Genomic DNA, 14,598 nt, shown 5'->3' with positions numbered 1-14,598 from the left:
CAGGACTTTTTTTCCACAGACATTAAAGAAAAGAACAAAGTGAGCACTGTTGTCACCCAGCTGTGTCCTGACTGGTGTGGCTGGGGCATAGCACCTTTACGGGTGCTGATGGTGAGGAACAGTGGGTTCAGACCTTGCCTGTAACCCTGCATGGCTCTGCCGGGGGCTGTTCAAAAGCTGAAGTATTACCCAGATATGTGCTTTGGTCCTCATGGAGGGCAGCATGCTCTGGGTTCAGCTTTCATGTAGATGCTGACCAAGAGGATGGCTGGCTCCAGTATGACCAGAACGTGTTCCCATTGAGTACTTAAGTCATTTTCAGTGAAGGGAAGCAAACTGTGCACATGGGAGGCAGGGAAGCTCTTCTTGAGACTGTATTGAACCCCTTTCAGGAAGGTGTAACACTAGGAGAAGAGGCAGCTGTATCAGGTCTAGCAGTGTGTAGTGTGAACATGGCAGAATTCAGGTCAGAAGAGGTCTCTGGAGGTCCCTCAGCCCTTGTGCTGTTCCTCTCGATCTTTTGCTGTGCACCTCCAAGAGCAGTGTGCTTCTGTTTGCAGTGCAGCACCCATCAGCAGGATATCCATCCTCTTAGTATTGCAAACACGCTTGTGCAGCCCCATCTCAGTGACCCGACCCTTTTGCCCAGCTGGCTCTGTTATATGAAGCTATGTGGGATATCGTGTTTTAGTGTTATCCACGCTCTCATCTTTCTCTGTACTCTGAGTGATTGTACTCTTGACACTACGAGTATTTCACAAGTGCTCAGAATGAGCCCAAACTGCTATGGGCCATAAATAACAGTCCTAATACCATCAGTGGGGTTGAAAAATTATTCTTTGCTTTTCTGTCTTGCTGATATCCTCTAATGGGCACCTGATGCTTAATATTTCTTGGAGATAGGTACTGAAGGCTCAGTTCTGCCAGCCTTCCACCTCTAGAGAAAGTGTTGTCTCTGAAGCAGCATACCGGGTGCTGAGCTCTGTGCTCTGATGGCCCTCTTTAATCCCTACGTGTCACTAAGTATGCACATACACGCATCATGCAGTTGTTTGTAGCCTCTGTGTCTGCTCTCTCTACAAAGAAGAAATAACCAGATGAAGATAAAAAGTATTCTTATTTTGCAGAGGGTGGTTGTGAACTAATGCCCTCCTTCCCTGCAGCCTCTGAGATCTTCCAAGAGTTCCTCTGGTAGTACACATTAGTGATGCAATTCATTATGTACAAGGATGGCAGCCTGAAAGGGAAATGATTTGGAAAATGGAACGGACTCAGGTCCTACACTACTTCTCACATAAAAGACCAAAAATACGATGTTTAAGGAATGCTAGGAGGTATGAGCAGCACCATCATCATTCTTATTAATATGCAGTGGAGGAATTTCTCCTTGCTTCTTTCTTGGTACCTGAGGTGACATTAGGCAGATTCCCTCTGCCAAGAGAAAGGAACCTTTCAAACTCCATCATTTTAAAATGCTGCTGTCCCTTACAATCCACACAAGCCACCCCTTTCCCTTTCTCCTATGGCTTAAGAGATAGCTTGTGGTTGCACTGGGAAAATCAGTACATTTCATGCTATAATTGTTCCACTGTGTCCCTGATATTCACGGAGGAAAAAGTCTTTGAGTCTCCATTCATCCAAGGGGAAAATGTTGAATGCTGCTGAATTCTGTGACATTGCTTTTGTTGGAATAGCAGTGAGACCTCAGAACCATTAAAGGAGTCTCTAATGGACAAATAGCTAAAATGGGATAATAGCTGTGTTGTCACTAACTCATGAAGATGTTTTTAGTTCTTTTCTTATGGGCTGCTTGTTCTACTCTAAGAAACCCATTCCCATCTCTACTATGTACTGAGGTCCTAGCAGGAGAAGTGAGGACTTACGGAGTGTGGGGACAGGGTGTATGAAGCGTGGGGACTGGACTTGTTGTGTGATTCAGTCTTAGACCAACAGAAGCCGAGCAAACCTGTAACTTCATGCCGCAGACATACACACACACAAAGCATCTGAGCTTTTAAGACAGATTTTTTTCTGTTGCTGTTTCGTTGCTTTTTTCTGCTCGTGGTAGAAATCCAGGCACTGCAGGTTTCATACAGCAGCTGTGGAAGTGAAGATGCTGAATGCCGTTCCATCCGTTTTGTGAAAATATGTTTTTTTCCCTCTCTCTCTCTCTCTCCCCTCAGGGCTCTGGCTGACATCTTAAGGCAGCAGGGACCAATCCCAATAGCACACTGTGAAAGAGAAACTATCTCGGCCATAGATACCTCCCCCAAAGAAAACACTCCAGTCCGGACATCTTCCAAAAACCATTACACCCCTGTGCGCACCTCCAAAAGCAACGCAGGTAAGTGCTGCGTTCTGTTCTCCCTTCCGAGCTGCTTGTGCCAATGCTGTGTTAGAAGTCAGCAGGATGTCACACTTGACTACAGCAGACCTAAAATTAGGATTATAAACGGTTTTCCAAGGCGGTCGGATAGAGCGGAGCAGTGCAAGGATTCTTGGTTTCTGTAAGGTTTCTGCTGAGCAGAGTAGCTGTTCTCTCTGGGCATCTTAAAAATTCCGAATCAGCGAGGTATGAATTCAACTCGTACCAAAATGCTTGTATTAAGCTCAGAACACTGTGTATTTCCAACCAAACACACATGCTGTCAAGCATAATTGGGCTCTCCACGCACAGCAGCTGAGAAGGAAGACATCCACATAATGGAGCCCACCTCTTCCATGTGGGTGAACCGCAGGCGTGTGCCAGGAGCACAGTGTTGAAGGTGACCCCAGTGGTGTCCCAGTGGCTGAAGGACACCAGCTTGAGGTCCTCCAGGAGCACTGGCCTGGGGGTTAAGACACAGAGACGTTTTTCTGGGTGAATTCAGGCAAAGCAGTGTTCATTGCCTTGATTTCCCCAGTGGAGCAGGATGCTTGCCTCTTAGGTCAAGAAACGACTCTGGTTTGTTCAGAGCTTTATGTATTGATAATTGTCAGAACAATGCCTCGGTGGTTTCTGACCATCTTCATTAAGTGGGATGTGGTAGGCTTCCCATCACTTCCCATCTCTCAGCTGCAACTGGATGTGTGCCTCAAAGATATGCCCTCATTCAGTCACAAGCTATTCGGCTTCCCACAGAAGTTTCTGGATGGCATCTCCCAGCCTATGTCACCCAGCAGTCAGGGGGGCTCTTGCTGATGGTCCCTTCTGGGGGAGCAGGGCTGCTCTGTGACCTGCAGGGCTCGGTGTGCTCCCCTCTGTGCAGGAAGGGCCATGGCTGGAGGCACCGACTGCTCCCATGGCCTTATTGCAGTGACTGTTGGAAGGGTTGGGATGCGATGTGCATCACCCTACAGAGACAGAACCAGGTGACTGCCTTCTCTGGAAGGCCTTTTTTTGCTGCTGGGAACAAAATAATTTCCCTGAGAAGGCAGAAGGATTTCTTCTCTTTCCAGTTTTTGCTTAGAAGCCAGTAAACTCAGTATTTTTTTTTTTAATGCCAGGAAATTATACGTGTGAGATGAAATGTTGGGCTGGAGAATGGTACATGAGCTGAATTGACTGTAAGAGGAAAGTGCTTTTGCAAATCTGCTGGCTTGTGAGAAGCTGTGTGATTCTAACCCACGAGAGAAACACAAGAAGTGAGGATGTATGGACAGGGAACAGGTACAGGCTCCTCTGGAGAACATCTCTAACACAGACCTTGCAAGGAAGCAAACCCCTTCTGAGGACACTTTGTCTTTTCCCATTGGCTCCAGTTGGGGGGGAGCACGCATGGGTCAGGGAAGGTGGAGATGCAGATGAAATTCCTTGCTTGCAGCAGAAACCAGCTAGATACTGGAAGCATGTCGTGTTTATGCACTGCCAAGGCTGAAAAAAGAAAACGGGAAGGTTTGCAAGGAGAATGGCTTATTGCAGTACTTTACTCTGGTGTGTGTTGATGGTATCAACGGATGCCCTTAGGACTTCAGAAGCACCCAAGGATTCAAGGATCATAGAGTGGGTGCATGAGTGAGATGCTGGCACAAATATTCACAAATCCAGATAGGGAGGAAAGGAACTTTGTTTAAAGCCCAGCCTGCCACAGCCACTTTCAGCTGGAGGGGCCATCGGTCTCAGCTGCCTGGGGCAGCCACTTGGATGCATTGTCCCCCTGAACCCCAGCCAAGCTGGGAAGGGAAATCTTGCTCTTGTAGTTTGCCCAAAAAGGATTTGTTCCTGGCTCACTTTTGTCCGTTATTAACATGTTCTCATATATCAGTGGAGACAGAAAGCTAATCACTTACAAAAGATCACGAGCTCATAAAGCAGCTATACAGTTAATGCTTTTTTATACTGTTTCATTTGCAGAATAGGGCAATGCTCCATCATAACTGTACTTGATTACTCCGATTATTGCATGAATCAGAAAATTGTATGAGTGAATTCTAAATCTTTAAGGTTGGGGGAGAAGGAAAAGTTGGAGAACAAAACTGGGTTATATCACATTAAACTAGAAGAGAGTTGTTAAGCTCCAGCACGTCAGTGGAAGAGGGCTCACTATCCATCCTTGCTTTTTGAAAATAAGAATTAAAAAAAGAGAGAGAGAGAATGAGGGTAAGCTGGGGGTGGAAACTGAGACAACAACACGTAGTATTAGGACTCAGGTAAAGCAATGCTTGCTGGTGCTGTAAATTGACTTAAGAAGACTGAAGCATCAGGTCTGCTGGCTGTGCTTTGTCTCAGGTCTCCAGAATAAGGGAGGTTAAGCAACCAGAAAGGGCTATAGCTGTTACACATAGGCTGAGGCTGAGCTTTATATTTATTTTGCTTGGAACTCGTGTTTCCAAACCTCTAACTGGAAGATCACCCTTAAGTCTGGCTAAATAAACCATGGCTCCATTTTGCTGTCAGCCTTGTTTGGTGTCACTGAGCAGAATGATGGTGGGTGACAGTGACAAATTGAGGTGACCCATGCTCGAGGCAGCAGAGTCCAAGCAAAGCAGCATGAGCAGTGCTGTGAGGGGATGGCCAAGGTGCATGACATGCTTGGTGCTTCCTGATCCTTCCTGGCAGTGCCCACCTCCCACTGCCTCCATCCACTGCGGGTGCCCAAAGGGGAGCTTAAGACCAAGGCAGACATGAAGAGGACTCCTCACATAGGTGCTTTTAGAGCTCTTGGAGCTCTGCAGTGGGGCGGGAAGGCTGGTGTTAAATGTGTTCTGATCCTCTGAGATTTGAGACAGAAGGACTCTGGTCTAAGTGATGCTTTTCGAAAGGGAAAGAGAGTAAGTAGGGCTCTTTGTCCTAAACATGGGAACTACTACCATGGGACCATTCTTTTCTGGTAAGGATGCTTGCTTTCAAGGCTTCAGCCTGCTGCCTTACAGCTGCCACTTTCCCCAGGTGTTAGTCAGAAGGAAAACACATTCCTTCTTGGTGGACCCACGTGTCTGAAGGGCTTCTGCCCTGAGATTCTTGCCTCTGAGAATCAAGCTGAAGTCCTTTTGGGATGGCAGGGAATAGTTCATCTCTGCTTCCCTCCGCCCTCGCTGCTGCTGACGTTTCTCTTCCTGGCTTTTACATGGTGCTGCTGTTTCAGTGGTGGGAGTGCTCTGCAGATAAGGAAAGCTGAAAGCTGTGCCTTACAGATTTCTTGGGTCACAGCACACTTCTCCAGCTGTGCATCACCTAATTAGTATGAGCTACAGTGCTGTCTGTAGACAGGAACGTTCCTCCAGCCCACACAGACCTCCTGTTAGTTCACTGTTTGCTATTGTGAGTAACAGGTAAAGCATGATGAGTCTGAGATTACAGGAAATCCCTCTCATCTAGCTATCTGTTGGCATTTTCAGTGTTGCCATCATGGCCACATCTTAGGGCTGTTGGAAGGAAAGCTCTGGTCATGTTTCCCCAGTGTTTGTCCTTGGACATGTTACTTCTCCTGACATCTGCTGTGAAGGTTGGTGCCATTCCTTTGTTCAGCAGATGGCCAGCAAACATAGATGGGAACGTGGAGGGACAGGAGAAAGGACAGCAGTTTCTAGGGGCTTGGAAAACATCAAACATTATCAAACAATATAAAGACAGGAGCTCGGGTCTCCCGTGGAGGAAGGTGCTGTGTTTGGCACAAGGGGCAGAGAAACTGGAGGTGTTGCTTCTGCATTGTCCACGGCCCTCTGATGTGTCAGGAAAGACGTGGGCAGTGCCTTTGACAGCGATGCTGATAGCCCATAGTGTTTGTGGAAAAATCATGGCTGGATTTCAGCTTAGACAACAGTGGGTTGGAAGGCCTTGTGAAAGCTGGATGCAAGGTGTTGTTTGTCTTTCATCCCAAAATGCAGCTGAGCAAAGGACCTGCAGGAGATGTCAGATTGGAGGTTTCTGACTGCTTTGTGGTGGAGCAGACAGCTCAGGACTAACCACCATGCAGGTGAGCATGGGCCCTTTCTTCTCTTATCCTGGTTCTTCTGTACCAACACTTCTTCATACAGTTTGCTTGAGAAAGGGGATACTCAGATCCATTAGACTGACGTGGGAAGATCTGTGGGAGGAGAATCTTTCCAAGTGTGTTCAGGACACAGATATCCTTGCTGCCACCATGCAGTGCTTTCGGTGATGAAGATGTCACCTCCCCAGGCACAGGGCAGCTGGGTAAAACCTGTGCCTGGACTCATGCTGCTTCTCACTACCTGCAGGATCAGGAAGCTAAAAAAGCAGTCACAAAACTCTTCTTTTTTTAGGGGGGGTGGGTGGAGGAGGGGGGAGCGGCTTGGATCAGAGAATCTGGCCTAATTTTATATTCTTTTGTTCTATTAATACCACATGACCTCACCAACAGAATATGCTGAGTTTGGTCTGAAACCAGCCCCAGACATGCAGGTGAAGAGCTGACCTCTGGGCTAGGCTGAGATCATTTGCCAGCACAGAAAATTCACCTGCTGTAAGGAGGGGGGGTGCCTGCAGGTGTGACGAACAGCCTACTGACAGGATTACAGCTTTGAATGCAGCAAACAACACAGCCTGGCGCTCTGATTAGCCTGATATATCTGGGGAAGGCTTTTAATAAGCCATTTGAGTCAGGATGTTCCAGAGATGTACATATTCAAAGTGCTGTTTTCAGCGGCGCCTTCCACCCAGAGGCATCTTCTGAGCTTGTTCTGCATGTGAACAAGTGCAGGAGAGGCCTTTAATCTTTATGGAAATTGTAGCTAACATCTCTAACCAAATATAGGTAGAGCAGCAGAAGGAGCACATCCATCCCAACCGCAGCACAGGACAGGAGCACTGTAAGGACAGGGTGAGCTGACGCGTGGGTCTCCTCCACATCATCCAGGTCTTATTCCATCCACCCCTCCCCCTTCCTTATCCCTCCTCTCCCCCAGGGCTCCAGCTGCTCTCTGCTTCGGATTGCTTCCTTTATTCATTCAGCGAATCCTCCAGCTTCTCCCCCAAATCCCCAGCAAGTATTTGAATTAATTTACCAAAGATCAGTGTCGAAATGTATGTCGAAGGCGTTCAAATTCCCTGCTGCTTCACAGTTTGTGTTGTCATTTACAGCTGTTCAGGGGAATACAAAGCAGGTGTAAAATGATCCCCCAGTCCCCACAGTAGCATTTTACAGCCCCTGTGCTCCATTGTAAGAAGCTAGTTAAGGTGCAGGGGGGAGAGGAATTAGGGAAACTGCTTGGAAAACACTCAGAGTTCCAGGAACAGAGCTTTTCTTTTCACCGTTCTCATAGAGAGAAGCAGGCAGCTCCAAAACCTCTAGGATCTGCAGAAGATAGGGCAAGTCGAGGCCACTCCATCTGCTTCTCTTCCAGGCACACCTCTGTTGCGGTTATCCCCTGTCCTTCCCACAGCTTTCCCACCCAGGAAAATCCCAAATGGGTTAATGCTCTTTCTGAACAGCCAGGAAATGTCAGCTTTTTCTGTCTCAGAGCATTCAGAGTTACTCAGCATCTTGGCATTTGGGATGTCATTGCCGAAGGGAGGATCAGTCCAGCAGAGAGTGGGGGTGAGGGGGATGCTGCCAGAAGTGGTGCAGGGCAGCTAAGATAGGACACTGCCTGCTATCTCCTTTACTGTGAGGTGCTGGAAGGAGCTAGGTTAGATTAGAAAGTGTCAGAAAACTCAGGTATTCACTTAGTTGTGCTGGGGCAGCTGAGCCCTTCCTGCCCTTTCTGACAGTGCCAATCTCCATTTCAGAGATGGGAAAAGGGATCACAAAGAGGCAGGTAGTGTTACTGCATCGGCTTCAAAAGAAATGCCTGAAGTCTTATCCCTGGGTCATTTATGCCTCGGGACCACCACCTTCCCACCACATAGCCCTGCTGCTGGTACGTGCTGCTGTGTGCATGGATCCCACCACCCTGCTCTCAGTGCCTGGGGAAGTTTCTTCTGCACACAGCAGAGGCAAGAACCTGGCTCCTTCAGCCTTACATCTCAGCAGCCAATGAGAGCCCTGATACTTGTGCTGGACAGCAGGCTCCTTGTCCCAAAATATTTGGAATCCAAGAGAAAAGATGGGTCAGAAAGTCAGGTAAATGAGCTACAATGCTATCTCTCGTGAGCTCAAGATATGGGAGATCCGCTTGATTTCAATTAGAGCTGTTAATCTGTGCACTCTTTCTTTGTTTATCTCATTTTCTGGGCATATTCCCTTCCTCTTCAGCTGCTGCCAGAGGTTGGGATATGCTGCCACGGGGCTGTTCAGCTGTAGACAACATAAGGACTTAGCACACATTGCCCACCAACAGCAACAAGTCTGCCTCCATCCCCCCCCATCCGTCTGGGACTGCACCTACTCCTGCCTCCAGCCATTGATTTATTCTCTTCTCCTGAGAGAAAAACTGTAAAGTTTTAGGATAATCAGTGAAAAGGAACCTTTGGGAAAACTCTGCCCCACTAACAAGCTCCATGAGACAGCAAAATATCCCCACTGCAAATGTATGGTGTGGTGAGCTGCTTGGAGAATAAAAAGCGACGACGTTTCCAGCGTCTCGTGTCTCACTTCCAAATATTTGTGCTGACTGATGTCAGGGTTTCGTGCATCAAAGCAGCTAACGAGTGGCAGTGTTTTAAAAAATGTTTAAAGAAGTCTTCACTGTGGAGAAAAACATGGGTAGGTGGAGTGCGTGTGTGTATACACACAAATAAATATAGGATCTGGGTAGTCTTGATACTCATGTGAGCCACATAGCCCCAACAGCAGCAACATCCAGAGCTGCAGGATAAATATTAGGCCCCTGGTAAAAGTATTTTGGTGGAATTTAGCATTGGTTGGGCAAAGTGCAGTCCCAGAGCCACAAGGCCGGGCACGGCAGTGCTTATCATCCACAGCGATATCCAGAAATGCGGGGTTACTATGGGAACAGCATCCTTTTTTAAGAGAGACTAATACAAGTTGTGAGCAGGAGGGAGGATTAAGCATATAGATTTACTTTGAAACAAAGCCTCACAGGGAAACTCAGCTTGCTGAGTACAAGACAGCAGAACGCGTGGAGAAGGGGGAAACTGGCTGAAACAGGCTTTCCTAGTGTTAATGTGGGAAGAGCATCTGGGTGAGTGATCACAGAATCAGAGTAACAGGGTTGTAGGGATTGCAAGGGAACTCTGGAGATCCCCCAGTTCAACCTCCCCGGAGTAGGTTCCTTACTGCAGGTCATACAGGGAAGTGTCCAGATGGGTTTGAGTATCCCCAGAGATGGAGACACCACCACCTCCATGCCGGTGCTCTGTCACCCTCATAATACAGAAGCTTTTCCTCATGGTCAGATGGAGCTCCCTGGATTCCAGTTTGTGCCCACGGCCTCTCATCCTGTTGCTGGGCACTGCTGTAAAACTTCTGTCCCCATCCTCCTGATTCCTGCCCTCTAGATATTTATATTGATAAGCATTGATATTGACCCTTCTCAGCATTCTCTTCTCCAGGCTGAACGGCCCCAGGGCTCGCAGCCTTTCCCCATAGGGAGATGCTTCAGTCCCCAGCCATCTTCATGGCTGTCCACTGGACTCTCCCCAGCAGTTCCCTGTCTGCTTTGAACTGAGGAGCCCAGAACTGGACACGATGCTCCAGATGGGGCCTCCAAAGGGCAGAACAGAGTGAGGAGTCACATCTCTTGCCCTGCTGGTCATGCTCTTTGTTACACACCCCAAGGTATCATTGGCCTTCTTGGCCACCAGGGCACACTGCTGTCTCGTTGGTCACCCTGTTGGCCACCAGGACACCTAGATCCTTCACAGATCTCCTTTCCAGCAGGACAGTCCCCAGCCTGTTATAGTAGCAGGACCCCACACTTGCTCTTGTTGAACCTCATCAGATTCCTCCCTGCCCAGCTCTCAGGCTCTTCACTGAATGGCAGCACAGCCTTCTGGGGTGTCAGCCGCTCCTCCCAGCTTTGTACCATCAGCAGACATGTCAGGGGTGCATCCTGTCCCTTCATCCACATCACTGATGAAGATGTTCAGAGAACGACCGCTGGGGAACACTGCTACCCCCAAGGACTCAGGTGCAGCAAGCTGGGAAGCCCTGCTCTGCAGGGTTGTGATGTGAGCCCCAGACTCTTGGTTTGAACCTGCGTGCTTGCCTGTTCCCACCAAGCCCCATGTTCATGGGCAGATCAATGACTTATCTGCCCCTGGGCAAAGGTGTCCTTGTCCTTCCTCCCTGTGCAGTAACTCCATGCTGTCACATTGAGAACTTTCCAGAATTCATTTTTGACCCCCAGTGGCTTGTGGTTGTGTTTTAGTTCTAAGTTTCTCAGTAGTTTCCATGGAGAAAAAAAGAAAACAACAGGCAGGTAAGCCCTGTGCTATCGCACAGCTCTGCTGGGCAGTGGTGGGGGGTAAAATCATTCCTGCAGCAGGTTGGCTTACCCCTGTCTGCTCCCATGCTCAGTGCTGGATCAATTATTGTTTGTAAAATGCATTAGATCTTCAGATGAAAGGCAGAAACACAATGTTTTTTTCCATTAATCAGACCAGTTTAGAGAAAACATCAATTTAAAATGTTAAAGCCAATTTGCAACTTGTATTGACAACAATTAAATTGGCCTCCAGAAAGTAATGCAAGTGCTTGATTTTGACACTGTGAGGAATGAAATCTTTATAAGGACTTTATACTTGTTGACTTTCTCCCATTTCATGATTGCTGATCCTATCACGCTATATAAACAAAGGTGAGGAGCTGGAAGCAATCCTCCAGTTAAGAACATATCTTAATCAGTAAGCTCTCCTTCCCCTCTTATTGGACCCCAGCCCAAATATTGTGACTCAATCTATGCTTTCATCACTTTCAGCTTCCTTGTTTTCTTTACCACCCTGCTGGTTTTCTGACTTAAAATGATGCAGAAATGTACTGCAGCAAAGCTTTGGCCCTTTATCCTTTATCCTGGCATTACAGCAGAGGTGATGATCTCCACAGATGACCACTGGCCATAGCCTGCGTGAATTGCAGTGGTACCGGCACTGCAAGGCCATCGTGGCCATGGAAGGCTTCCAGCTCAGCGTACAGAGATGTGAGAACACAGGTGATAGCAGTTGCCTTTCACTACTGATGCTGGTATTGAACAGCTTATCCAGGAAAATAAGTTTCCCAATCTTTTATTAGGAGAAGTGGGAGCGTCTCCAGCAGAAGATACCGCTCACAACACTGAAAATTTAGCTGATATGTGGTTTTAGTCATTTAAATCCTCTGAAGTTTTGCCTGTTCTCCCTTACTGCCCTGTCTCAAGCCTTACTCAGCCACAGCAATGAATGAGGAGCGTCTGCAGGGCTGCCCCTCTGTTCCTTTCAGCTGTGCTCTGTACACGAGGCAGTTGGCTTCTCCTTCCTGAGGCTCACATCTGTGGGTATTCCCACCTTCTGTGATATGCCAGGGCTGTTTTCTGAAGGCTTTGAAACAGACTCCTGGATTGAACGACAGCAGGAAGGTTTGGCTCACGCTGAGGATCTGGAGGCAGCTTTTATTGTTGGCTGCAAACAGCCCTTATCGTCGTGCAAGTCCATGTTCCTTCTGGCAAACCAGCCATGTGTGTTCAGCTCAGGGATCTTGCCTCCCTTCCTCTGCTTGGAAGCTTTATTACCCTCGGACCATCCTGCTTGGTGCAGGTAGCTGGAAGGAGTCCCCTGTGGCTATTTATATGGGCGTACTTAAGAGGGAACGATCCTCTTCTCCATGAAAGGACAAATGTAACTGCTCTTTCTGATTGATTTAAAATATTTGAGCAGAAAGGAAATGGGAGTACATCTGTCACAATACTACTTACAATCAGGGAAGTTAATGGAAAGATTCCTTCTTACTCTCCTGGGTTTTGGACAAGGGTTATGCTGCAACATTAGCAAATAATGTAGTTCACATCTCACCAAATCCTCCCCGGGAAAATAATTCTAATGCATGGGGATGGCCTTTTGCAGCTTCCTCCCCAGATCTGTTCCTGGCTTGTCAGCTGTGCCAGCACCTCTATCTTCCTGTGCTAAATCACTTCTATGTATAACTGTTGCTCTGCAAAACAAACCCCATGGATGATGTTCATTTGCTGCCATTCACAGACCAGTGCTCCAGTTCCTGGAATAAGCACACTAAAAAGGCAGTAAGTTAAATACTTGTTCCCAGGCGTATGTCTTTCTACCCAGTAGCTCCAAACTACAGGAATGCAGCCTCTGTGGCACTGCCTTTCATCTCACATCTCTCCTCCGTGGATCCACAGTTTTTCCTACCAAGAAAGCCTTTCTCACCGAGCTCCACAGGCTGGGTGCAGCTATACTGGCTACATCTTGCTTGCCAGAAGAATGTGAAATCCAAATCAGTCCTGGAACCATACAACAAATCTCTGTACTGCTCATGCAGGCAGCCTGCACTCAGAATTCAGATACCTACCCATACTCCTTATAGCAAGCAGTGCTATGGCCCTTAAAGCATAGCTGTCTTCCAGGAAGTTTGAAAGGAATTAGTTCTTGTGTTAGCTAGGGGATGCAAGAAAGATGATGAGGTGTCCATGCTGTAGACTAAATGCAGGCACAAGGAAGTTCTCAGGCTACTGGAAATCACCAAGAGTGTTCATCCACATTGCCCAGCTCAGCAGAACAAGTGTCTCTACTAAATCCCACTTAAATATTAATGTATTCAGTGATCAGGAAGCAGGCAGGGGAAGGGAAGCTGAAAGGGCTCTTTATGTGCAGGATGCACTCAGGTGTCTCCAGCTGCTGCCATCTCTGAGGCATCCCCCTGCTGCCCCGCGGCTGAGCACTGTGGATCTCAAGAGCTTTTCACCCCACTCCTCAGGTTTCTGACTGCCCTCTCTGCATCCCACCAGTGACTGGTGTTAGCAGAGCTGCAGTTTAGCTGATGTCCTCGTCCTTCTGAGGATGCTTGCTGTGTGGGTCATGCTTCTCAATAAGCGTCAGAGAAGTCCAGGGATGATCAGAGAGGAATTCAGGTGCTACTTGACTGGAGATGCTGAGGTGAAAGATGAGCCTCCCTGTCAGACGTACCCACCTTAGTGTCCTTTCCATTTTGCCCTCAATCTCTGCTGTGGCAGAGGGCAGCACTGGAATTTGGGTTAATCATAGAATTACAGAATTACTTGGTTTGGAAAGGACCGTAAAGTATCTAGTTCCCAACCCTGCTGTGGGCTGGCTGCCCCCCAGCTCAGGCTGCCAGGACCCACCCAGGTCTGGACACCGTGCTCCAAGTGGGGCCTCACGAGGGCAGAACAGAGAGGGACAATCTCCTCTGTGCCCACTGCCAGCCCTCTGTCGATGCAGCCCAGGATACCATTAGTTTATTGGGCTGCAAGAGCACACTGCTGGCTTATCTGCAGTTTATCATCCATCAGAACCCCGGTTTAGTCCATTGGTGTTCCAGACAGTCACGTTACACCTATACTTCGGCTGGAGTCTATTTAGACTGCCCGCACGATGCAGCCAAGCCCTAGTCCCACAGCACGACCAGCGTGACCTCTGGTGGTCCTGCTGCCTAATGGAGAAATGTCAGCTGCTGCATCCTGAAGAAAAACTGGGCTTTCCTGTAATCAGTGGCATTATTTCTCTGGTCTGGAGGTGGGAGTTAAACTCTCCCACGGTGACGCATTTCTCAGTGGTGTACGACTGAGAACACTGCAGAGGTTTCTATTGAACTTTGTGTCCCACTGTGCAGGCTTGTAGCAGTCTTCAGCTCCTACACTAACCTCCTTTTTAACGTCTCCTCCATAATTATTTTTACTGAATTCTTCCTCCTTGCCTGGTGCTCAGTGCCGTGGACACCTTTCTTTGCACCTCTCCTGAGGAGCACACAGTTCGTTGTTCACAGTTTCCTTTTTGTGTTGCTGCTGCAGACCTGTGCTGTATCCAGTTGCACATCCAGCACCAGAATTCTAGTTCTTTCCTTACGTTCCTGGCTCCAGGCAAAGCCATTTGTGTCACTCACCCCTGACTACACCCCATGGCTTTCCAGCCCCAGAACACTGCTATTAGTGTTCATCTGATCAAGTCTCTCCCAGATGCCTCTCCATCTCCCCTTTGTGCACTCCACATTTCATTGCTACTTCCCTATGTGTTGTTATGTCAGCTCCTCTCTCTATTTCTATATCCCTTTGTATGGATGCAATGTAAAATCAACGTTTTGCATAGGATTG

The 14,598-nt window shown here is 48.0% G+C and overlaps 1 protein-coding gene across 1 annotated transcript in view; it reads left to right on the top strand.

Annotated features, from left to right (window-relative positions):
- SHISA6 (shisa family member 6) overlaps positions 1-14,598 on the top strand; it is a 215,597-nt gene that overhangs the window by 10,421 nt on the left and 190,578 nt on the right. Inside the window, exon 2 of the mRNA XM_065735121.1 lies at positions 2,184-2,344. Within this exon, the coding sequence (XP_065591193.1) occupies positions 2,184-2,344 (161 nt within the window). The remainder of the gene's footprint in view (positions 1-2,183; positions 2,345-14,598) is intronic.

Source organism: Cyrtonyx montezumae, unplaced genomic scaffold, assembly GCF_038088225.1.
Source record: "Cyrtonyx montezumae isolate F1298 unplaced genomic scaffold, pur_monq_1.0 scaffold_19, whole genome shotgun sequence".
NCBI classification, from domain to species: domain Eukaryota; kingdom Metazoa; phylum Chordata; class Aves; order Galliformes; family Odontophoridae; genus Cyrtonyx; species Cyrtonyx montezumae.
Note: the sequence above shows the minus strand (reverse complement) of the source record. Positions and strands in the feature narration are given on the sequence as shown.